Source organism: Giraffa tippelskirchi, chromosome X (assembly GCF_054371585.1).
Source record: "Giraffa tippelskirchi isolate mGirTip1 chromosome X, T2T-mGirTip1v1.2.pri, whole genome shotgun sequence".
Taxonomy (NCBI): Eukaryota; Metazoa; Chordata; class Mammalia; order Artiodactyla; family Giraffidae; genus Giraffa; species Giraffa tippelskirchi.
Window position 1 is genome coordinate 95,962,044 of NC_137289.1, and position 24,219 is coordinate 95,986,262.

A 24,219-nucleotide genomic window follows, 5' to 3' on the forward strand; every position below is an offset into this window, starting at 1 on the left:
CTCTAAGGGAACCCCTTTTTCTAATTATCAACAGGAAACCCAGCCTGACTCTGGACAGGAACACCAGCCCTCACCTTGCACAGGAGGAACCCCTGGCTTCCCATGGCACAAGAACCTCTGCCTTGCTCCTGCTGGCAATCTGGAACTCCCACTGACAGAAAGTCCCTGTACCACCCCTAACAGAAATGCCTGTCCTGACCCTCTTCCCAAGCCTCACTGTCTTTATAGGAATCCTGTCTTGACTTTGGACAGGAAACCGCTGTCCTCACAATGTACTGGAGCCCTGCCCTTCAGGTAGCATTTTCAAAATACCTCACTCACTAGAAAATCTAGTGAGTGCAGAAAATCCAGACTGAGTTTAGAAGCCCATGCCTCCATGGTGGACAACAACTCCTGACGTCACTCTGCACAACAAGCCTGATCTCACAACCCACCACACAGAGCATGCAGGAGCTCATGCTCTAACTCTCAATGTGAACCTCATCTTGAACTTACACAGGAAACCCTGTGTCAGGGACACCTGTCCTAACCCTCAACTTTAAGCCCATATCTCATCCTATGCAGCCACCTATAGCCTCACTTTGCACAGGATCCCCATCCCAGACACTGTACAGGGCTTCCCCTCCTCACCCTATGTTTGCACCAGGGCCATGACTCTCTACAGGAGGGCTTGACCATAACTGTCCTGGAACTTCTAACCAGACTTTAGGCAGTAAACCTTTATCTTGACTCTCCACAGAAATCTTAACTTGACTCATTTATAGGAACCTCTGACCTGATCCTTTACAGGAACTCCTAACCTCCCCCTGTGGAAACACCCCCGTGACCCTGCACGGGAAGCCCTTTGACTCTCTATGACAGCCCCTTCCCCGGCCTTGTCCCAGAAGCCCCACTTTTGCCCTTTACAGGAGCCACTGTCCTGACCCAATGGAAGAAACCCTCACCTGAATCTATGAAGGTGACCGTGTCCTACCTCTGCACAGGATCTCTGTTCTGATGCTGTGTGGGACCACCCCCTGAGTCCCTTCAGGAACTTGTATCCTGAGCTGGTACAGAAAACCCTGCTCACACTCAAAGGGAACCTCTGACTTGAGAGACATCCAAGAAGTGAACCAGTATAAAAACATCTATCCTGCACAGGAACTTCTGCTCTGACCTTGTTAAACAATCCAGAATCTGAATCACCATGATCACCTGTCCTGAGTCTGTACAAGAACCTTGGCCTTCTGGAGTAGGAAATGGCAAGCCACTCCAGTATTCTTGCCTGCAAAATCCAATGGACAGTGGAGCCTGGCGGGCAACAGTCCACAGGGTCACAAACAGTCGGAAAACATTGAAGCGACTTACCATGCACACTGCTACATTTAAAATGGATAACTAACAAGGACATACTGTAGCACGGAGAACTCTGTTCAATGTCATCTGGCAACTTGGATGGGAGGGGTGTTGAGAGGAGAATGGATATGTGTATATGTATGGGTGAGTCCCTCTGCTGTTTACCTGAAACTATCATAATATTGTCTGTTAATTGGCTATACCCCCAACAAAATGAAAAACAAGCAAGCAAGCAAGCAAACAAACCCTGACCTAACCCCTAAAAGAGTCTCTCGATCTGTGTCTCCAGCCACCCAGCTCTGATCCCATGCAGAAATACCTGGCCTCAGTATGTTATGATCCTCTGGCCTGACCCTCTACAGAAAACCACACTTCTGGCCTCTAAAGGAACAGCCACGCTTAATCTGCCCAAGAAAACAATGCCTTCACATCCTTCCCTCTCACTCTACAATGTCTCCAACCCTCATATTTTTCTACAAACCTGTCTTACCAGATAATAGGGTCATTCTCCGGACCTCAGACAAGACAAAACAACCGGACCCTGTAGAGAAACCTCTACACCTCCACGAGAACCCGTCCTGATACATGAAAGAGAATTCTCAATAGCAGTGCTGTCCAAAAGAAATACAATTCTAGCAACATGTGTAATTTTAAATTTTCCTGCGGCTGCATTAAAAAGAGAGAAAAACAAGTGACGTTAATTTAAATGATATATTTTATACTTCACCCACTATAATTGAGTACAGTTTACACTTTAACAACAAGCAGGGAGGGGCACTGACACCTCCGAGCAGTGAAAATCTGTGTATAACTTTATAGTCAGTCCTCTATATTTGGTTTCTCCACATCAGCAGTTTCACATCTGTAGACTCTCAAACAGTCGGACAAGATTGAGCAACTAAGCACAGATTCGACCAACCTCAGATCATGTAGCAGTAGCATGTATTGAAAAAAAGTTGCATACAACTGAACCCACAAATTGAAATCCATTTTGTTCAAGGACCAATGGTATTTCATTTCAATATATAACCGATATAGGAGCTTCCCTGGTGGCCCAGTGGTAAAGAATCCGCCTGACAATGCAGGGGACATGGGTTCAGTCCCTGATCCAGGACGATCCCACATGCTGCAGAGCAACTGAGCCCGAGCACAACTATTGAGCCTGTGCTCTAGAGCCCAGGAACCATAACTACTGAGCCCACATGCCCTAAAGCCTGTGCTTTGCAACAGGAGAAGCCCAAGCACCACAACTAGAGTTACTCCTGCTCTCCACAATGAGAGGAATGCCCACACAGCAATGAAGACCGAGCACAGTCAGTAATAAATAAAATTATTTTAATCAGTTTAAAAGTTATTGCTGGGACTTCCCTGGCAGTCCAATGGTTAGAACTCCGCACTTCTACTATAGGGGGCCTTCCCTCATAGTTTTGTCGGTAAAGAGTGTGCCTGCACTACAGGAGACCCAGGTTCAATCCCTGGGTCAGGATGATCCCCTGGCGAAGGAAATGGCAACCCATTCCAGTATCCTTTCCTGAAATATTCCATGGATAGAGGAGCCTTCTGGGCTGCAGTACATTGGGTCGCAAAGAGTCAGGCATGACTGAGTGACTAACTCACACTCTTTCTCCACTTTATGGGTCTCAGGTTTGATCTCTGGTCAGGGAACTAATATCCCCCATGACACAGCTCACCCGCAAAAAAAAACATTATTGATATATTTATTTATACCAATTCAAAAAAAAAAAAACAACTCAGTGTGTATTCTACACTTACAGTACATCTCAAGTTGGACTAGTCACATTTCAAGGGCTCAGTGTGTGGCTAGTAACTACCACATTGGACAGCATAACTCTATGGAGTCTATAGAATCCTGTAGCAGGCACTGCTGTAGGCTCTCAAACCTGTTCCTTTTCTTCCTAGGCTCACTCACTTTTCCAACCTCCCTTATAATTAGATATGGGCATGTGACAGAGCTCTGACCAATGGAATGTGGGCAGATTGACATACCACACTTTCAGACCTCTTCCATAAAATTCTCTCATAGACTCTTCGACTCTTTCCTCATCTACTAGCTGAACAGTGAGGACTCCAAGGGCTCAGAGGAGAGTAGAGCTGTGAAATGGAAGTTGCCTGGGCCCATGAATGACCAGTAATAAATATCCCCAATGGATTTTGTATGAGTAAGAAATAAACATGCATCTGTGAAGGCTCTGAGATTCTAGGTTTTACAGCAACTAAAATAATTTAGCACAATTAATAACAATCTAGACTGAATCTGGACATGAACACCTAATCCTAAGTTTGTATGAACACAGCTCTGAACCTTTACAGAAACACCTGTGCTGACCCTGAATTGGGCTACATAATCTCTTTATGGGCTTCCCTGGAGGCTCAGCAGTAAAGAATCCACCTGGAATGCAGGAAACCAGGGTTCAATCCCTGGGTTGGGAAGATCCCCTGGAGGAGGACATGGCAACCCACTTCAGTATTCTTGCCTGGAGAATTACATGGACAGAGTTGTCTGGTGGGCTACAGTCCAAATGTTCACACAGAGTCAGACATGACTGAAGCAACTAAGCAGCAGCAGCAGGGGAAGATACCCTGGAGAATGAAATGGCAAGCCACTCCAGTATTCTTCCCTGGGAAATCCCATGAACAGAGGAGCCTGGTAGCCTATAGTCCATGGGGCTGCAAGAGTTAGACACGACTTTGCAACTAAACAACCACAACCACCTCTTTATAGGAACCTGTCATAATGCAGTCTATGGAGCCTCATCCTGAATTTGTATGGGAATGCGTAGCCTGGAGTTCCCTAGAAACAACTGGTATTTCCTGTATAGAAACCCCTGCCTAGTTCCGTAGAGGAATACCACCACAGAAACTATAGGAATCCCTATCCTCGTTCTGTCCAGGAACATTTGCTTGATCCAGTACAAGAACACCAGAAATAACCTGACCTTTTCTATGAATTCCTCACACCTCACACAAAAGGAATACCACTCCTCAGGAAACATGGAACCTCTGCACTCATCCTGTAAAAGATCCCCAGCCAGATAAAGGAAACCAAAGACCGACACTGTACAGCAGGGATCAGCAAACCGTGACCTTCAGGCCAAAGTCAGACTGCAACCTGTTTTCACACTTTTAAAGAGAAAAAAAGAATGTAAAGGAGAGAAAGGGAGGGGAAGGAAGGGAGAGAAGAAGGAAAAGAAAGAAAGGGAACCAAAAGAAAGGAAAAGGAAGAAAGAGAGGGAAGGAGAACAGGAAGAAAGACAATGCCACAGCGGCCATATGTGACCTGCAAAGCCTAAAATATTTGTTGTCAGGCCCTTTATAGAAAAAGTCTGCCAACGTCAGCTCTAGAGAAATCTCTCTTCTGACTATTCAGAAAAATATGGGCCTTGGCCTTTACAAGACTCCCTACTCTTTTACCCTGCATCACAGTCTCAAAATGCTCCTCGGGGTGTATCACTGTCTATATGCTTTCTTTGGTCTATGCAGAGGTTTAAAGGTCTTAAGGCTGTAACCCTCTTCCATTGGGATAAAAGACATGGTCAGGGAGGAAAAGACTGAAAGGGAGGAGAAGGCTTGAACTGGGGTCAGAGGACCCAGCTACTGGGCAATGGGGCTGTCAATCTGTTCGTTAGTAAGCGATGTTGAACCCCAGACCGCTTATCTCTCCCACCCCAGCCTACAGCCCGGTAGGAAATGGTGAAGAATGAAAGAGGGAGATTAGGACAAACTGGCTTACTGCGGGGCTGACATTAAGACATGCGATGCGAGGTAGCTGCGGATGGGGTGCACAGGGGCAACTCCCTCTACCTGCTAGGCACACACTTTCTATTACAGCATGGGAGCAGAAGTGACCCTGTGGAGGGCCACCGCCCAAATAAAAACTCCCCTCCTGAGGTCCATTCTGTCTCTGGGCACTATCATTATCACAATTTTCCAGATGAGGAAACTGAAGCACAGAGATGTTTAGTAACTTGCCCAAGGTCACATGGTTAAGTCATATAACCTTAGTTTCCTCATCTGCAAAGCAGCCTCAAGGAACTACCTCATAGTATTGTGGCTTACGACAATGCCTGTCACACAATACTTGCTATTATCACAATTATTTGCCCCTACCAAGACTCCTTCCGCTCCACCATTCATTTTCGCGGCAGAATATTAATACCTAACATTTGGTGAATGCTTCTTGTGTACTACCTTAGTGAACATGAACTCAGAAAATCCTCACATTTATCATCATCACCACTCCCATTTTGGCCGCCACCAGCGTTGTCCAGATTCCAACGCTCTCCAGGCACAACCACCAGCCCGCCCGGGCTACGTCATTACGGCGCGTCGCGCGGGAAGCCACGGGGAGGTGAGAAAGCGCCCCTTTCTAACGCCCTTGTTTGCTTGCTTGCACTCTTGAGTCAACGCACGGTAAGTTGGCGCGGGTCTGGAGGGCTCCTAAGGTAAGTGGACAGGGAATGAGGGACGGCGGCCATGGCCGATAGGACGACAGCGGTGGTGGTTGGGAGAGGGTCGTGCTTGAGCCCGGGCGCTTGGTCTAGCCGCTGGCAAGCGCCTCACGCAGGTGCAGTACGGCCAGCGTCGCGCGCAGAGACGTGGACTAGCCGTTAGTGAGTCCACGGGAGGTGTGGCCCGCACTAGGCGCGCGGCGGTGCGGCACGATCCCCTATGTGGGCGGAATCGGGGCGGTCTATAGCGAGACCCGGCCCAATGTAAAAGAGGGGATCACGCACCTGCGGTCGTCAGGAATTTGGAGGCTCCAGGCAAGGGCGGAGTTTGAGAAAGGGGCTGCACCCGGCGAGTGGAGCGGAAAGGATTGGCCGGCGACAATAGCGGGGGCGAGAAGGAGGAGGGGCCAGCGGAAGGCGGCTAGAACTGGCGGAAGGGGCTTGGTGAAGCGCTAGGGGTTGGACCTGGGTAGGGGGTGGGGTCTGTTGGAGGGAAAGAGGCAGTCCCCTGAGGAGCTAGGCTTGTCAAAACGTTAGGGTCAGGATCTAGCCAAGTGGAAGGTGCTGGGCTGGCCCGATAAGGGGTGGAGTTAAGTGGATCGTTAAGGGTGGAGTCGGGGCCGGGGCTGGGTCTGACTGAGTGAAAGGGTGGCTGATTATCTGGGGAGATTGGCTGGAAGAGGCAGGTTTGCGAAGGGGTGGGGTCTGCGCGAGGCTTTGAGGAATGAAAGGGTTGATAGAGCGGAAGGGGCGGTGAGAACGGACTGAGCTTGGGGGTTAATTGCTCTGTTAAAGGGCAAGACTTTGAAAGGAGAATAGTGTTAGAGGGATGGAGCCTAGTGGAATGGGCAGGACCAGGTAGGATGGACACCCCGTTGGAGGGAGAGCCTTGAGAGGCGGAGTGTAAAAGGCGGTGGGGAGGAGCCAGCATAAGGGCAGGAGACTAGCGTAGGGGGCGGGGTCTGGGAAGGGGCTGGGATGTGGGGTCTGCTGGGCGTCCGGGCCCCTTCACAGTCACCTCCACCCCACCCCTCAGGACCGCGTCAGGGGTGAAGTCTCCCCAGCCATGACCTCCACCGGTCAGGATTCCACCACACCCAAGGAGCGAAGGAGTAGGCACAATCCCCACTCCCCCACCCAAGACTCCAGCATCACCTCGGTGAGGCCCCCCAACCTGCCCTGATGAGGGGGAGGGGGAGCAGCGGGCTGTGCGTTGGACTCTGAACCTTTTCTCTGTTTGGCAGAAGCGAGGTGTTAAAAAGGGTGCCATACTCCGCCCCAGCCCCAATCTAGCGGAGGTAAAGAAGAAAGGCAGAATGAAGAAGCTTAGCCAAACAGCCGAGCAAGACCTAATCATGGGGCTGCAAGGGCTGGTGAGAGGGGCCTGGCCTCAATTTAGCCTCCTGGGACAATCAAAACCCTAAGATTCTCCATCCTGGACAGTGTGGGATGTTCCCTCTGGTTCACGCCCTCAATGCATCAGTCTCCCATTTGTTTTCCTCGCAGGATCTGAACCCGGAGGCCAGGACACTGTCTGGCACTGGCTTGGTGTTCGATGAACAGCTAAATGCATTCCACTGCCTCTGGGATGACAGGTGAGGCTGGCTCCTCCAGGCCATACCCAAACCATACAAATATATGCACTTAGAGCCCATTAGCAAGAATGAACCCTTTCTTACTCTAGCCTAGAGACTGGAAGCAGATGATTTAGGGGCTCAGGCTTGAATGGGTTCTTTTCATTTAGCCAACGAACATTTATTGAGTGCCTACTGTGTGCCAGAAATAATGATACAAATATGTCAGACAAGACAGACAGGGAGCTGACAGTTAAGTAGGAGAACGGGTCGCTAAATAGCCATCAGCAATGTGAGGTGCTTAATGAAGGAGGACCTAAGACCAGGGCTTTCAAGAGTGTTTATTAGAGGACCTTAGACTAGTATCCAGGGTTCTCAGGAGGCTTCCCTGAAGAAGGGACCTTTGTCCTGAAATGGAAGAATTACACTTCCCATTCCGTCACATGTTGCAATCCATCAGCAAATTCTTTGGGCTCTGTTCAAAATGTATTCAGTATCTGACCTCTCCTTGCCGCCTCCACTGCCACTACCATTATGATTCACCTAGACTTGCAGAGGCCTCCTTGCTTCCACCCTCACCCCTGCTGCCTGTTCTCCATACAATAGCCTAAAAGAGTACATATGATGATGTTCTCTCTCTTAAAGTCCTTCAAAGACAGACTGTTTCCCTGAAGGTAAAGTTTAAATTCTTCATCCTGGCCTTCAGCATTCCACGTGACCTGGTTCCATATCACCTCCATGACCTTGTCAGCCAATCCTCCCCCTCATTTGCTTCACATCACTTCATACACACTGATCCCCTTGCTGTTCTTCCAACATGCCTGGCATTCTCTCATCTCAGCCTCCTCTCCCAGTTAACATTCAGATCTCAAGGAGACCCTTGGAGAGGGCTTTGCCTGGCCACTCCCCTTTCCCCACACCTGAGATATTCCTAACCCATGCCATTGTTTTGTCCATTATTATTCTTATGTGGAGAATGAAATGGCAACCCACTCCAGTATTTTTGCCTGGGAAATCCCATGGACAGAGGAGCCTGGTGGGCTACAGTCTATGGAGTCGGTCTATGGAGTCGCAGAGTCGGACATGACTTAGCGACTAAAAACAACAACATACTTAAGTGTTTACCAGTTTAATTTCTATTGCCCCTCTTCCAGTTGAAGACTCCGGATGGCAAAAGGCTTCATTACCGAATACACATCTATCTCCTGAGGCACTAGGGACAGGCAGTAGACAAAACAAACAAAACTCCTGCCTTTGTGGAGATTACATTGTAGAGGAGGGGGACACAGTAAGCAAACAAAAAACAAGGGATAAAGTGTGTTAGAAGGAGAAGTGCTATGGAGAAACGCTGAAGCAGGAGGGAGAGTAGCAGAAAGTACAGTGGAGGGGACTCTTCAGTTTTAAATATGATGATCAGGTAAGGCTTCACTATCTGAGCAGCGATCTGAAGGAGGTAAGGGAGTGAACTAGAGAGACATCTGGGAGAAGGTTGTCCTGGGCAGGAAGGAGAGCAAGTGGAAACACACTTGGTTTGATTAAGGAATAGGGAGGAGCCCAGTGTAGAAGTGAGCAGTGGGAGATGGGGGTCAGAGAGGTGATGGCAGCAGATGGTCAGGACTTCTGGGACATGGGGAGGACTTTGGCTTTTACCCTGAATGAGATGGGAGCCAGGAGAAGGTTTTGAGTAGAGGAAGGACGTGACCTGCTTTGAGTTTTAACCAATGTCTAGGCTGCTGTGCAGAGAAAGGACTGCTGGGGGAGCAAAGGCAGAAGCCAGGAGGCCAGCTGAGTGCCATAACCTAGGCCAGAGGTTATGGTAGCAGCAGTGGAGGTGATAGGAGAGGGTCAGGCTCTGCATATGTTGTGAGAACAGAGCCACCAGGTGCCAGAGGTGACTCCAATGTTTCATGGGTCAGCAGCCGTGGAAGGGCGGATGGGGCAGATTTGGTGCTCATCAGTGTCATATATCTGTATCCCTGTCAACCCAGCTTCCCGGAAGGCCCAGAGCGGCTCCATGCCATCAAGGAGCAACTGATCCAGGAGGGCCTCCTGGACCGCTGCGTGTCCTTTCAGGTGAGTCCCCCAGCCAGCATCCTGGGCAGAAGGCAGTGGCTGAGGGAGGGACCCGGACACAGCCAGAGCAGAGCCTTAGCCCTTTGCCTCTCTCTTGTCTCCCCAGGCTCGATTTGCTGAAAAGGAGGAGCTGATGTTGGTTCACAGGTAAAGGTTTAGGAGCCTTGTAGGGGATGGGGAGGAGGCTGCCCCTGGGCCAAAGCTTTGAGAAGGAATGTCACTTGGGCAAGTCACTGAGCCTCTCTGAATCTCAGTGTCATGCCTGTAACCTGGGAGCTAGTAAACAATAGGAGGGTGTGACATGTACTTAGAATGGTGCCTAGCATATCATCAGTCCCTGGTGAGCTCTTTTTGTTACTATAATCTGATGTGTAAACAGACTGGATATGTGGATGGAGTGATCAGAGGGTTCCCCCAGCAGGGCTGAGGGAATCCAGAATAAGAGGCCTGTTGTGGTATGTCTCAAGGAAAGTTAGCTTGTCAGAGGGAGTATCGGAGCTGAGAAGAGAAAAAGTAATGAGTCCAATGAAGAAGGCTGAGGAGAGGGAGGTCCAGACAGCTGGGACAGTCTGGCCAAAGGCCTGGAGGTAGGATCTGGTATGGCCAGAGCAGAGGACAAAGGATATTACTAGAAATGAGGCAGACTGGGGAAGGAGCACGGAAGGTGTCCTCTACCCCAGCTATCCCCCACATTGACAGGTGAGGAAGCCTGACTTGTCCAGGGGTTTGGTGCATGGAGGCCTCAGTTGGGGAGGGTATGGGGCCCCGGTTTAGGCTCAGGGAGGGAGGCGGACCCCTGAATCCCATCCCCCATCTATGTACCCAGCCTAGAATACATTGATCTGATGGAAACGACCCAGTACATGAATGAGGGAGAACTCCACGTCCTAGCAGATACCTATGACTCAGTTTATCTGCATCCGGTATGGATGAGAACTGTGAGGGCAGAGGGTGGTGGCCATCCTGGGATTCCCCATTCCCACATCCACACCACCCTGGAGGGAGTAGCTGAGTGGACAGGGCCATTCTCTCCCTCATTCCCCTCTCTGACTCCCCACTGTCTTCTTCAGAACTCATACACCTGTGCCTGCCTGGCCTCAGGCTCTGTCCTCAGGCTGGTGGATGCAGTCCTGGGGGCTGAGATCCGGAATGGCATGGCCATCATCAGGTAGGGCCCACTGGCATTTGGCTTTTTACATTAAAAAAAAAATTCCTTTCTCAAATGTGAAAGGTAGTGATATGGATAGTATATTTACATGGTTCAAGAATCAAATGTTTAAAAAGGTTGGCAGTCAGGTACAAGTGAAACTCCTCCCTACCCCTCACCCTATCTCCAGACCCCTGCTTCCTCTCCTGGAGGTAATCACGGTAACCAATGACTCATGTGTCCTCCTAGAAACAGTCTGTGCCTATTCGTGGGATAAATACCATATTTTGTTAATTCTAAGATGTATATTATTTCATATGTGTAACATCTTGAAATTCAGATGCATCTTAGAAACAGTAATGCCTCAGAATTCCTTTGGCATCATTTCCTGCTTCGTTGTTGGCATGTGAAAAAATCACAGTCATCTTATCATCCTTGGCACCCCAGAAGTGATGAAATGCAGAAGATGTAGCTTTTCTCCTCCCTCCCCTTTGGTTTTAGTTGCTCAGTTGTACCAAACTCTTGCGACCCCATGCCCTATAGCCCACCAGACTCCTCTGTCCATGAGATTCTCCAGGCAAGAAGGAGTGGGTTGCCATTCCCTTCTCCAGGGGATCTTCCCGATCCAGGAATCAAACCCGGGTCTCCTGCATTGCAGGCAGATTCTTTACCGACTGAGCTACTAAGGAAGCCTCCCTCCCCTTTATTAACCACAAATTATGGTAGAATTCAACACACTCCCTGTACCATGCGTTTTTCACTTATATATCTTGGAAAGCTTTTCTTTTTAACAGTGTATAGGCTAGACCTATGTGGAACACCATTATACAAATATGCAGTAAGTTAACCAGCCCCTACCATTGGGCATTTTGGTTCTCTCCAATCAACTGCTGTTTCCAAAAGAATGCTGCAGCAAATATCATCCAATTATAAACATGTTATTTCACCCTTTTTGTTATATAAGTTGTTGACTAAGTCCCCAGGAGCAGAAGGACTTGGTATGAGGGTGTATGCATTGATCATTTTAATGAGCATTTTCAAATTTCCTTCGGAGAGAGAAGAGTAGACTAGGGGTGAGGGTCTGAGGCCCACAAGTACTCAGTTTCTGGCAGCTGTGCAGGCATCAGCACTGAGGGAGTTGGTGGTCCAGGAGTAGAGAGCAGGAAAAGTCCATCTCTGCCGAGGAGAACCCCACCACCAGCAATCTATGGCCTTTCCTGCCCTGCCCAGGCCTCCTGGACACCACGCCCAGCACAGTCTCATGGATGGGTATTGCATGTTCAACCACGTGGCTGTGGCTGCCCGTTATGCTCAACAGAAGCATGATATTCAGAGGTCAGCAGCAAGGAGTGGGGCGGGTGTAATGAGGGTGATGTGAGGGGAGGTGTCTTGGTCTGGGCACTTATTCTTGATGTTCCTTGATCTTCTTACATAGTGGCCCCCCTTCTCTCCCACTCACAGGGTCCTTATCGTGGATTGGGATGTGCACCATGGTCAGGGAATACAGTTCACCTTTGACCAAGATCCTAGGTATGCCCCGATGCTAGAGTACTACCCCAAATGCTAGACTCCCTGCCACCCCCTACCTTTACAGGCCTAGCCAGAAAGGGCCCCAGAGGAAAGGGAAGGCATTCATATTCATTCGTTGGTTGGACCTGTCTTGGGAACAGGCTCAGTGCTGCCCTCTGCATGTCTGCTGTGTCTCTCAGAATTTCACTGAGGCAGGGGCTATTGGGGTCCCCATTTTACAGATTAGGAAACTGAGGCTTACAGGTTAAGAGGTCATACAGAGAAGAAGTTGAAGAGACAAGATTTGAGTCCACAGGTATTTGGAGAGCTCATTCATCAATTTACCCAGGAGCTGGAGTGAACCTCAAAATACTACTTTGTTTTCCAATTATTTGTTTAAAAAATTAAAGGGAGTTAGTTCCCTGGTCACCTAGTGGTTAGGATTCTCGGCTTTCACTGCCACATCTGGGGTTCAATCCCTGGTCAGGGAACTTAGATCCCACAAGCCATATGGCACGGCCAAAAAAAATTAAATAATATCAAAATGTCTAAAGCAGTGACTCTCCTGTAATTCCCATCACCTCAAAAGTAACTGTTGATAGTTTAAGTTATAGCCTTACAGAATTTTTCCTGTAGATATACAAATATTCATCATTATCATTACTATTATTAACATACTACCACTACATTTTCTTTGGCAACTTGCTTTTTGCTTTTAGCAGTATGGTGTGGGCGCCTCTCCATGTTAGTGCCTCTGAAAAGCATCTCATTCTTTGTAAGGCTCTACCATGGAACATGGTATGGCTGTACCTTTGGTCGTTTAATCCTAGGACATTTACAGTGCTTCCCAGTCTTTGCTATTACAGACAATTCTACAGTGAATAGTCTGGTAAATACATAATTTTATACTTCTCTAAGCACATCTGTAGGATGAATTTCCCATTCATCAGAGGGTCAGTGTGCTTGAGAGTCTGGGATCTACTGCCAGACTTCCTTCCTACAGAAAGTGATTGAGCCCATCTTTGTCAGCAGAGGGAATGCTACTAAATAGTTGTTTTATCTGGGCTTTTATTGAATTGATTGCATAAATTGTACTTTCTCCCTTGTAAAAGGGCTCTTTCACTCCTGTAGCACTTTATCTAATCTAGGTTGGTGGTTCTTCAGACATTGCTTTCTTAGTTTTCACCATTCAGTGTTGCTGGCACATGTCCAGATATCAGTCTGATTTCATTCCTTTCCAATATATTTTCCTTTCTGGAAGGTTTTAGGTTCTTCCTGGTGCCCTAAATTTTCACTTTGCCACTGATTCTACTTACCAGTGGTAGACATTTTACATCAGAATATTCACACCTTTCTTAAATCCTCAGAAGTTTTCTGTTAGATTGTTGATTTCTTCTACTGTGTCCTCTCTGGTCTCTCTGTTAGTCAGATGTTAGACTTCCTGGGTTGATCCTCTGTATCTCTTATTTTTTATCTCATGTCTTCTGTCTCTTTTTCTTCTTGCTCTGTGTTCTGGGAGATTTACTCAACTTTACCTTCTAGTCCTTCTGTTGAATTGTGTGTTTATGAATTCTTTTAATCTCCAAAAAACACTTTTTTGTTCTCTGTGTCTATGCTCTACTAAGCTTTAGTTTACTTATTTTCTTTGTCTTCATAAAAGTGTTTTAAGAACTATCCTCCTGATGGAGTTAAGAGACTGAGAGATAGGAAGCTGGTTGATTGAAGGTCATGGATAGATTTCTTTTTCATTTATACATTCGTATTCATAAGGAAGAATGTACTGAATATATTCATAGTTCTTCATATCTATACATATAGTCAGTCATATAGCCACATAAGAATACAGCTGTTGCCTCCAAGGCATTTATTAAAACAAAAGAATAACTAATCATATTAAGGAAATCTTATTATCATGCCTAAGAAAATCAACAAGAATTCCTTTAATACACTAAAGCTTAGTAGTTGAACAAATAAATTTAGTGAGTTTGTCATTCAGTGACAGAATTGATTTTGAGTGCATTAACCTAGGTCTGTGCTTGACTTCTCCAGAAGGGAAACTTCAGAATGTCTTGGGTATCCTCCCAACATGTTCAGTATGGAAGAGGGCTCACTGGGGCCCCGGATTCTCAGACGACTTTCCAGGGATTTGTTAAAGTCTCTAATTGTCTGACATCCTTTCTCCCACTCTCGGTTTTCCTACACTGATTCTTGTTTAAAATACGTTTACTATCTTTTGATAGGATTGTAGGGGAGTGAGGAGGTAAACCTGTGCTATTAATCTACCATTCTTTTACTAGAAGTTGATTGAACTTATTTTATTTATTTATTTATTTTTGGCCACACATCAGCTTGTGGGATCTTAGTTCCCTGACCAGGGATGGAACCCAGACCCTTGGCAATGAAAGCACAGAATCCTAACCACTGGACCATTAGGGAATTCCCAGTTGAACTTATTTTTATCTCCTTCTGTTTGCTTTATAAATTTGGAGTTTCTTTAGATCTTTTCTTTATTCCTTTCTTTCCCTGATGATAATCTTTATGTTCTACTATACGTTTATCTATCAGAGTCAAAAGTGAAACAATCACCCCCACATCTGCTCAAGACCAGAGTTTTCACGTGGACTTCATCCCCCAATTCCAAGATAGTTTTCTTTGATTTCAAAAATCCTTTTATACCAGTTTGCATTCAATTTCACAACTACAGTATCAACATTTATTTAAATGTGACTGTTAAGTTTGCCTAGATTCATTGCTTACCACTATTTCTTGCTTTTACCTAAAATGGAAAAAAATGCTGCCTTAAATCCTTTCTGGAACAAGGCAGGAAGTGAATGAACAGATGGATAGAAGGACGGATGAGAGATATTCATTTTGATCACCTCAGTCAGAATCAAGCCCTCCTACTGGGCTTACTATCAGAACATATACCATTGTGACTTCAGTATCTGTTCTGTGTCAGTCTTCCTCACTGCTCTGAGTGCTCAGTTTCTCTAGAAAACAGAAATGATAGAGGTGGCCTGTAAGGTATTGGAGAGAAGAAATTGCCCCCTCACTGGCCTCATGGAGCCCCAGCCAGCATCCCCACTCCAGCCCCACATAGCTCCTGAGTCTCCCCACTTCCTTCAGTGAAAATACTAAGCTCCCTAGCTTTGCCTGGCATTCTTTTCAGCCTTAGCTGGCTCCCACTAACTAAGAGCCACGTGCCCCTATGGGCCTCCAGTGTCACAGTGTTTATCCTGTGGTTGCTACCATGGTAACAGAGGCAGGTGGGTAAGCAGGCATGATCTAGAGTCCCCCCATGGGGTCAGGAGCCCTCGGGGGTGTAATAGACCTGATGGCTCTCGGGGTCTCAGAGGTAGAACTATATGGGCACTGAAAGGGGCAGCAGTGTTTGCTGTGGGAGGAATTTCAGTAAGAGACCAAATGAATGAGTGAGTGAGGTAATGGGTAAATAAATGGAAGAATTAGTGGATGGGAGGATGAATGATTTTGCAACTGAACAGAAGAATGAATATATGAATTTAAAAATTCATGGGGAAATTAATGAGAGAATGAATGAGTGGTTAAGTCAACTGTGGTAGCTGTGGGTTGGAGGTTTCTGGGGGGTACTGACCGAATCCACCCTCTTTTTTCTCTGCCTCCAGTGTCCTCTATTTCTCCATCCACCGCTATGAGCAGGGTCGGTTCTGGCCCCACCTTAAGGCCTCTGATTGGTCCGCCACAGGTTTAGGCCAAGGCCAGGGATACACCATCAATGTGCCTTGGAACCAGGTCAGTGTCTGCCCACCCTTCACCCCCAAAGTGAGACCCACTCCTGCCCTTCAGAGCAGATGGCAGCACGTCCCCATCATGCCTCCCTGTCTGCAGGTGGGGATGCAAGATGCTGACTACATCGCCGCTTTCCTTCACGTCCTACTGCCAGTCGCATTTGAGGTCCTGGGGCTCTGGGGTGTGCTGGGGCAGAGGTGATGTTGAGGGATGGGCCATGAGAGCAGGTGGCCTCATGTGATTCCTTCCTCCTTCAGTTCCAGCCCCAGCTGGTCCTGGTAGCCGCTGGATTTGATGCCCTCCAAGGGGACCCCAAGGTAAGGCAAGTACACGGGGATGGCGGGAGGGCAGAAGGAGGCCCCGTGGAGCCAGGCTGACCCTCCGTGTCCCCCCCAGGGTGAGATGGCCGCTACTCCAGCAGGGTTCGCCCAGCTAACCCATCTGCTCATGGGTCTGGCAGAAGGCAAGCTGATCCTCTCACTGGAGGTGAGTGACTCAATTCCACTTCAGCCCAAGGATCCTGGAAGACAGAAGAACAACATTCAAATCTGGCAGAAGTTCCTGTCCCAGCATTTCCACTTACTAGCTGGACAACCTCACCTAAGCCCCTCAACTTCCCTATGCCTCTGCTTCCCTTATGTCAGAGGCGTGTCATAATCACCTGAGTTATTTGCTCAGCAAATGAAATCACCCTTCAAATGCCTTGACATGCAGCAGCACCACCCCAGTGTCATTCATACTCTTCTCTGGTAACATCTGGCTCTTTCCTGTCCTCCCTCATATGAACTCCTTCTCCCAGGGTGGCTATAATCTCCGCTCTCTGGCTCAAGGCGTCAGCGCCTCCCTCCACACGCTTCTGGGTGACCCTTGCCCTGCACTAGAGTTTCCTGGTGCCCCCTGCCCGAGGTGAGCCCAGGTGGAGGAGGGGAGAAGCAGGCCCCTCACTACTCACTCAGGGGCCGGTTGGTCACATTTCACCCTCATTTGACCTCCAGTGCCCAGGCGTCACTCTCCTGTGCTCTAGAAGCCCTTGAACCCTTCTGGGAGAGCCTTGTGAGATCAGGTAGGTGGCACTGAGTGTGCTGGGTCAGGGGTTGGGCAGGGAATGAGCTGTGGGAGGAGTTTCTCTTCAGACCCCACTCTGACCTTCCTGGGCCACCTTGCTGTAGGGGCGGGGGGGGGTCAGGCCCTCTCTCTCACTGGGCCCTGATTTCAGGCCTCCCACCCCTTTTTAGGTTTGGGTAAACCTCGTTCCAGAGTATTACAGGGATCTAGGTTGGGGGCGGTGTAAAGGAGTAGAGTGAATGTGGCCTCCCCTTGCAGTTGAGACCCTGGAGGAAAAGGACACTGTGGAGAAGGATGATGTGGAAGAGAAGGAGGAAGAGGGACTGCCACAGTCCCCTGAGCTCCCAGTTCCGATATGGCCGGTGCTGCAGGCTCGCACAGGTTTGGTCTATGACCAGCAGATGATGGAGCACTACAACTTGTGGGACAAGTAAGCAGTCAGAGAGCCAGGCTAAGTGGGAGAGAGAGAGGGAGAGGGACCCCCGCTTTCAGTACTAAGCCCTGCCTCTCATTCCCCCACTCCTAGCTACCACCCTGAGATGCCCCAGCGGATCCACAGTATCATGCATCACCTGGAAGAACTGGGCCTTGCCAAGCGCTGCCACGCCCTGCCCGCAAGGCCCGCTACAGATGCTGAGCTGCTCACCTGCCACAGGTCAGACCCACGTGGCCAGGGTAGGATGGGCCTCAGAGCGTGGAGGCTAGGCTTGCCTCTCTGATACATGGAACTGTTGCGAGACATGGGATGGGGAGGGATGTGGAGGGGACAGTATTACCTGGCTGTCTTCTCAAGTGCCCCCTCTGTACCTCTAGTGCTGAGCACTTGGAACGTCTGCGGGCCACGGAGAAGATGAAGACCCGGGAGCTGCGCCGCGAGGGCGCCAACTATGACTCCATCTACATCTGCTCCAGCACTTTTGCCTGCGCACAGCTGGCTGCAGGCGCCGCCTGCCGCCTGGTGGAGGCAGTACTGGCAGGAGAGGTGCCTGTGCTTTGGGGAGGGGACCTTGGGCTCCTGGCAAGGAAGTCCTGGGGGCAGGGGGGCGGGAAAGAGGCAGCTCTGAGAGTTGGGCCAGGCCTGAGGAAAGGGGACTTGGGGAGCAGTCCGCAGTGGAAGGGGACCCCAGCCCCAGCTCACCAGAGGCCTTGCTCACAGGGAAGTGCACCCAGGGGGGTGGGGCCTAGCAGTTGGTGGAGTAGTAGAGAGACAGGAGACAGGGAAGAAGAGACAAAAGGGGAGGGAAAGTGGTGAGGGTGGGTGGTCTAATCTTTTCTTCCTGCCCCTCCCCCAGGTTTTGAATGGTGTTGCTGTAGTGCGACCTCCTGGCCACCATGCAGAGCCGGATGCAGCTTGTGGTTTCTGTTTTTTTAATTCTGTGGCTGTGGCTGCTCGCCATGCCCAGGCCATCAGTGGGCATGCGCTGCGGTAAGGCTCCCTGCCCCCACTGCCCGGTGCTTACTCAGCAGGCCCTGTAATGCAGCCCGCAAAGTTGCCCAGAACCACCCCAGGGTCCAGTTGCCCAGCACTTCCAGAAAAGGGCCAAGGAAGATCTAGCCTCTGGGGCCTGACCCAAATGGGATCCCCAGATTGTGGCATGCAGGTGCTTATCAAACAAAATTCAGAGTTCCCTGCCCCAGAATTTCTGGCCCTGGATGACTATCCTAACAAAACCCAGGGGCCGACCTCTGGTGCTTACTTCAAAAAGCCCACAGGACTTACCCACATGGGGCCCAGGATCTGGCCCTGAGCACTTCCTCTGGCCCACAGTGAAGCCCTTAGGACTCTGATAGGACCCGCAAGCCTGCCACCCGCAGTAAATGTCCCGGCACACAGACTCCAGGGGTGTAGCCCCTGCCCTCCCCCAGGGAACCAGTGTTGCCAGGTAACTAAGGTGCTGTCCCCTCCTCAGGATCCTGATCGTGGACTGGGACATCCATCATGGTAATGGAACTCAGCACATATTTGAGGAAGATCCCAGGTGAGGAGCTGGGGCAGGAGCTGGAGTGTGGTCAGGGAGGTGGGCGGGCCATGCCTCAGGGGCACCTTGCTAACAAGCTGTGTCCCCCCTTCCCATCCTGTCCCCACAGTGTGTTGTACATTTCCCTGCACCGCTATGATCATGGTACCTTCTTTCCCATGGGGAACGAGGGTGCCAGTACCCAGATAGGTAAAGCTACAGGCACAGGATTCACTGTCAACGTGGCCTGGAATGGGCCCCGCATGGGTGATGCTGACTACCTGGCTGCCTGGCATCGTCTGGTGCTTCCTATTGCTTATGAGGTATGATGCAGGGTGCACGTGATGATACTCTGTATGTGGTAGTAAGTGTGCATGTGTCCAACTTACAGGTGACTGATCCTGTGAGAGGGCCTGTGGGTGACAGTGGTGATGGATTTGGGTGAGGGGATCTGACTGTGTGATGGCCTTTGGGTATGTCTGTGCAGTATCTGTGACTACCTTCTGTGTGTAACTGTGAGGACTTCTGGGTGTGTGAGAGTAATCTTGCCTGGAACTGTGCCTGGTTGTGACCATGTCCCATGTGTACACCATCACTAGTGCTGGACTGTGTGTGATGGTGGCCTCATTGACTGCTATCTCTATGGAACTGCATGGTGTTGAGGGGTTCGAGTATGTGTGAGACTCTGTGGGTAGCTATTTGTCACTACCATTGCTCTGTGTGATGGCTGTGATATTGTACATCACTGCATATTGCTCTCTCTATGACAGTCATCTCTCCAACTGTCTCCTATGGCCTATATATTAATATATATTTGCCTGACACTGAGTGGCTGTAGGTAACTCTCTTCTCTGGGTGTAAACCATGTATGTCTGTGGCAGATCATGTATGCATGACTAACTCTGAGGGTTGATGAATGTGAGTGCCATCTTTGTGACCTCTGTGCAGACATGCGTGTTCAGATGTGTATGTATGTCTGTGCACAGTGGCTGTGACTACCTTCTGTGTTTGTGTAACTCTGAAATAGTGTGTGTGTGACTGTGTACAAGTGTCCATCTCCTGTGGGTGCAATAGCATGTATGACTATTTTGACTTCGGTGGTGACGTGTATAATTGTGTTGGTGCAGGAGTAGCTGTGGATTACTGTTCCCTCTGAGAAATTATGTACGTGTGTTTATGTGTGACTAGTACCATGAATAGTCTAGTCTGTATGAGACTGTCTGATTGTGTGTGGCTGTATGTGACCATCTTCTGTGTGTGGCACTTTTGTTGTCATCTTCTAAGATGGAAGGATGTGTGTACCTCTCTTGAGCACTGTGTATAAAACCCTGTGTTGTGCACATGTGGCCCATGTTTGATCCAGGGAGGGGAGTGTTTGCCTCTTGGTCTCACCCTTGACATGAGTCTGCACAGCTTACAATTCCGCTTCATGTCCCTGTCCATCCATTTCTCACATCTGCATCTCTCTGTATCTTGTGTCTCAAAATCTGTGTCTGATGTGTACATGTCTCCAAGTTTCTCTTGTGTCTCCATGTCCTACCCTCCCTATTTTCAGGGCTCTGGGCTTGTGTCTCCTGGGCTCCAGGTCCTATGTCTCCATCCCTCTGACTTGCATCGCCCTGTTTTCATTTGTCCTGTCTCCATGTCTCTGGGTCTCCCTGAGCTACTGAGTCCCCATGCCCCCTCCTTCATGCTCAATGTGTCTCTTCTCTCTCTGCCTCAGTTTAACCCAGAGCTGGTGCTGGTCTCAGCTGGCTTCGACGCTGCCCGGGGGGATCCTCTGGGCGGCTGCCAGGTGTCACCTGAGGGCTATGCCCACCTCACCCACCTGCTGATGGGCTTGGCCAATGGCCATATCATCCTAATCCTAGAGGTAACTCTCTCAGTCCCTCTTCCCATGGTCAGAGGATGGTCGGGAAGACTTGGGTGTCCCCACCTGGGGTTGTGGGCATACACTGGGCATTAATAACACCAGCATGAGCAACTTTAATTGAGTACTCACTATGTGCAGGACACCTCTCAGCACTTAATATGCATAACTAATGCATTTACTTAAAGCAGTCTTGTGAGGTAAGGTCTGCTGACCTTATCATTTTCCTCTCTCAAGATCAGGGAAGCTGAAGCACATAGAGCTGTAGTGACTAGCCAGAGATCACACATTTAATAATGGCAGAGCCAGGCTTGGACCCAAGCAGCCTGGCACCAAAGTCTATACTTTTTACCTCTGCTCGAGCTGCATCCAACAAAATCCCAGGACAAAGGAAATTCACTGACCTTTTGTAAATTACTCAGTGCCCCTGCCCCTTGTACCTCAATATCCTCATCTGTAAGGTGTGGCTGGCTAATCATGGAGGGGTGCCTGGAATGTCAAGCCTTGTACAAGAGCTGTAGCTTATTGTTATGCATTATTCATATGTTAGTTTTACCCTCTGAGCAACCTTCTGTGCTGTTATTATTGCTCCTTTACAGATGAGGACAAAAAGTCACAGAAAGATTAATTGACTAGTAAGATGTCCCACTGTGTTCCCAGGCCTGCTTGTGGCAGGGCGGAGTGGTGGACTCTTTCCTCAGGTAGCCCAGGTTTCAACCTCAGTGCTGCTTCTTACTAGCTGTTAGGATCTCAGACAAGTCATCTAATCACTCTGAGCCAAAGTTTCTTTATTGGGAAAAAGATCAGAGACTGGGGTTCCTATAGAGTGAGAAATGGAGGATCCCTTACCAGATCAGGACATAGGTTCATGTAGAGAGGAAGATCAGTTGTTCCTATACCAGGGCAGGGCAGGGGCTTCTGGGTGGGTGGGGCCAGGGGTTCCCATTACTGTGGAGGCAGGTTACTGCACCAGTTCAGTCCATGTGGCTGTGAGGATTCAGTGCTTAGAATAGGGTCTAGGACTTCCCTGGTGGTCCAGTGGTTAAGAATCCATGCTTCCACTGCAGGGAATGGGTTTGATCCCTGATTGGGGAACTAAGATCCCACGTGCTGCAAGGCTCGGCCAAAAAAAACTAGGGTCTAGCACATAGCAAGCACTTGATGAACATTAGCTCTTACTATTGTTGCCATCAGTGCTGTCGTTGTGGTTAATATTATCTTGCACATTACATCACAAGTTTATCACTCTCACAACCATCTCACACAGTAGGTGCTGCTAATCTGACACATGTGGGTTCTACCTACTTGTCCCCAGACTTTCAGCACCCCAAGGGGAAATTGGGAGGCAAGACATTGTGTCTCCTGAATTCCCTGAGGACTACCCCATCATACCTTTCCCTCCTCTTTTCCTTAACAAAGGGTGGCTATAACCTGACGTCCATCTCAGAGTCCATGGCCGCCTGCACTCGCTCCCTCCTTGGGGATCCACTGTCCCTGCTGACCCGGCTGAGGCCCCCACTATCAGGAGCCCAGGCTTCTATCACTGAAACCATCCAAGTCCATCGAAGATATTGGCGCAGTTTGCAGGTCATGAGTGAGTGAGCATGGGGCGTTGGGGGCAATGGGGGCTCAGGGGAGGGCAGGGATCAGAGGCGAGAGAAAGGATAGCACCCACATTCAAGGATCTCCCCTCCATGGTTCCAGAGCACAAAAAGAAAGAGGGACTCTCCAGTTCTAAGTTGATCACCAAGAAGGCACCCCAACCAGCCAGTCCTGGGTCAGCCAGTGCGACGACCACAGTGGAAGGGAACATCCTGGAGGCAGGCATGGGACAGGCCGCCTCAGAAGCATCTGTGAAAGAGTCCACTCCAGATCAGACTGAGTCAGAGACAGCACCAATAGAACTTACTCAGGGCTGGTCCTCAGACACAGCCACACAAGGAGCTGCACTGGACCAGACCATCTCAGAGGGGGCCACAGGGGGAGCTGAGCTGATCCAAAACTCTCCAGCCTCATGCATCAGCAACAGGATTCCTCCAGCTTTACACATGCAAGGAGCCACAGCTCAGACATCCCCTAGTAAGCTGAGGGGGAATCTCAGAATATTGGACCTAGATAGCACGACTCAGGTAAGGCCCACCACATCCAGGTAAGGGGAAGAAGGGATGAGGATCAGGCCTCCTAGATACATCTTTCCTCTCCATGTGTACAGGAGCCCCAAGAAGAGAAAGGACTACTAGGAGAGGCAGCTGGAGGTCAGGACATGAATGAGTCAGTGCCAGTGCAGGTCTTTGGAGATCATACTGACACTGACCAGGTGAGCTCAGGGAGAGGCTAGAATGGTGGCTTCCTTCTCGCACCCATTTCTGCCTCAACCTAGGAGTATGTGCTATAAGAACACATAATGGGGAGATGGAGTCCCTAGCTTACTCAGTTTTACCCACCCCAGGTCATGTTTTATGCGGTGAGACCACTGCTTTGGTGTCCGCATTTGGCAGCAGTATGCCCCATACCTGAGACAGGGCTGAACGTGACCCAACCTTGCCAGGACTGTGGAACACTCCAGGAGAACTGGGTGTGTCTGTCTTGCTATCAGGTATGCAGCTGAAGAAGAGTGTGGGGTGGAGGTTGACCCAGGAGCAAACCCTAGGTGGGTCTAATCTCCACCCAACACTCATTCCCCAACCTCAGGTCTACTGCGGTCGTTACATCAATGCTCATATGCTCCAACACCATGAAGGCTCAGGACACCCACTAGTACTCAGCTATGCCGACCTGTCTGCCTGGTGTTACCACTGTCAGGCCTATGTCCACCACAAGGTGGGCCCTGGGCAGACCCTCTAATGTGTGCACACTCACTCACTCCCTCCCCTACACACACACTTTTTGTGATTGGGTAAGGGAGGAATGGAAACCCTTCTGCATGTGGGATAGGCCAAGAGACAGTGTGGTTGAGGGCTGGAGTTGGGGTAGCCTCCTAGCTGAGGTAGAGGGGTGCTCACTTTACCTCCCCTCTCTTGCCTCCTCCTCAGGATCTCCTAGTGGTGAAGAACATCGCCCACCAGAACAAGTTTGGGGAAGACATACCCCACTCAGACTAAATCCCAGGATGTGCACCTTTACCTTCAGAGTCCCAAGATAGACCAGCCTTAGTTCATCCCATCCTGAAGACCCTTTCCAACTCCCCCAGGGTGCTGATTTAAGTGTACGTACTTGTATGAAGACTGTGGTCATCGATTGTATATCTCTCCCTGCCCACTGCCTGCTCAAAGGACTCTATCTACTCTGCCCCAAAAGGAAAGGGGAGCACAGCTCAGTGACCCCAAGGGGCCTGATATAAACCTACTTTGAAGGGCAGGAGAATCAACTGAATTATGGCAGGGTTGCATATGCAATAAAGTACAAACTGTTACAACACCTGGAGAAAGCTTTTAACATTGAGTGGGTAAAG

General features: G+C 49.4%; 1 protein-coding gene across 17 annotated transcripts; it reads left to right on the plus strand.

Annotated features, from left to right (window-relative positions):
• The first annotated feature begins 5,663 nt into the window (after positions 1 to 5,663).
• On the plus strand, positions 5,664 to 24,185 carry HDAC6 (histone deacetylase 6). Of its 17 annotated transcripts, none has more exons than XM_081564753.1 (29): positions 5,664 to 5,704; positions 6,841 to 6,963; positions 7,049 to 7,177; positions 7,311 to 7,399; positions 9,367 to 9,451; positions 9,558 to 9,598; positions 10,278 to 10,374; positions 10,522 to 10,619; positions 11,829 to 11,933; positions 12,060 to 12,128; positions 15,752 to 15,878; positions 15,975 to 16,040; positions 16,133 to 16,192; positions 16,272 to 16,361; positions 16,675 to 16,781; positions 16,871 to 16,938; positions 17,199 to 17,370; positions 17,467 to 17,595; positions 17,754 to 17,922; positions 18,233 to 18,366; positions 18,851 to 18,919; positions 19,029 to 19,221; positions 20,622 to 20,771; positions 22,188 to 22,362; positions 22,473 to 22,897; positions 22,981 to 23,085; positions 23,218 to 23,364; positions 23,460 to 23,588; positions 23,801 to 24,185. In XM_081564753.1, exons 2-29 carry the CDS (start codon positions 6,871 to 6,873, stop codon positions 23,867 to 23,869), a joined length of 3,390 nt encoding a protein of 1,129 aa, XP_081420879.1. In that variant the 5' UTR covers positions 5,664 to 5,704; positions 6,841 to 6,870; the 3' UTR covers positions 23,870 to 24,185. The 17 variants fall into 17 exon arrangements, 16 of the variants coding, with proteins under 16 accessions (XP_081420879.1, XP_081420886.1, XP_081420892.1 ...); XM_081564766.1 differs by having other exon boundaries at positions 5,697 to 5,766; positions 9,558 to 9,604; XM_081564752.1 differs by having other exon boundaries at positions 5,697 to 5,766.
• The last annotated feature ends 34 nt before the right edge of the window (positions 24,186 to 24,219 follow it).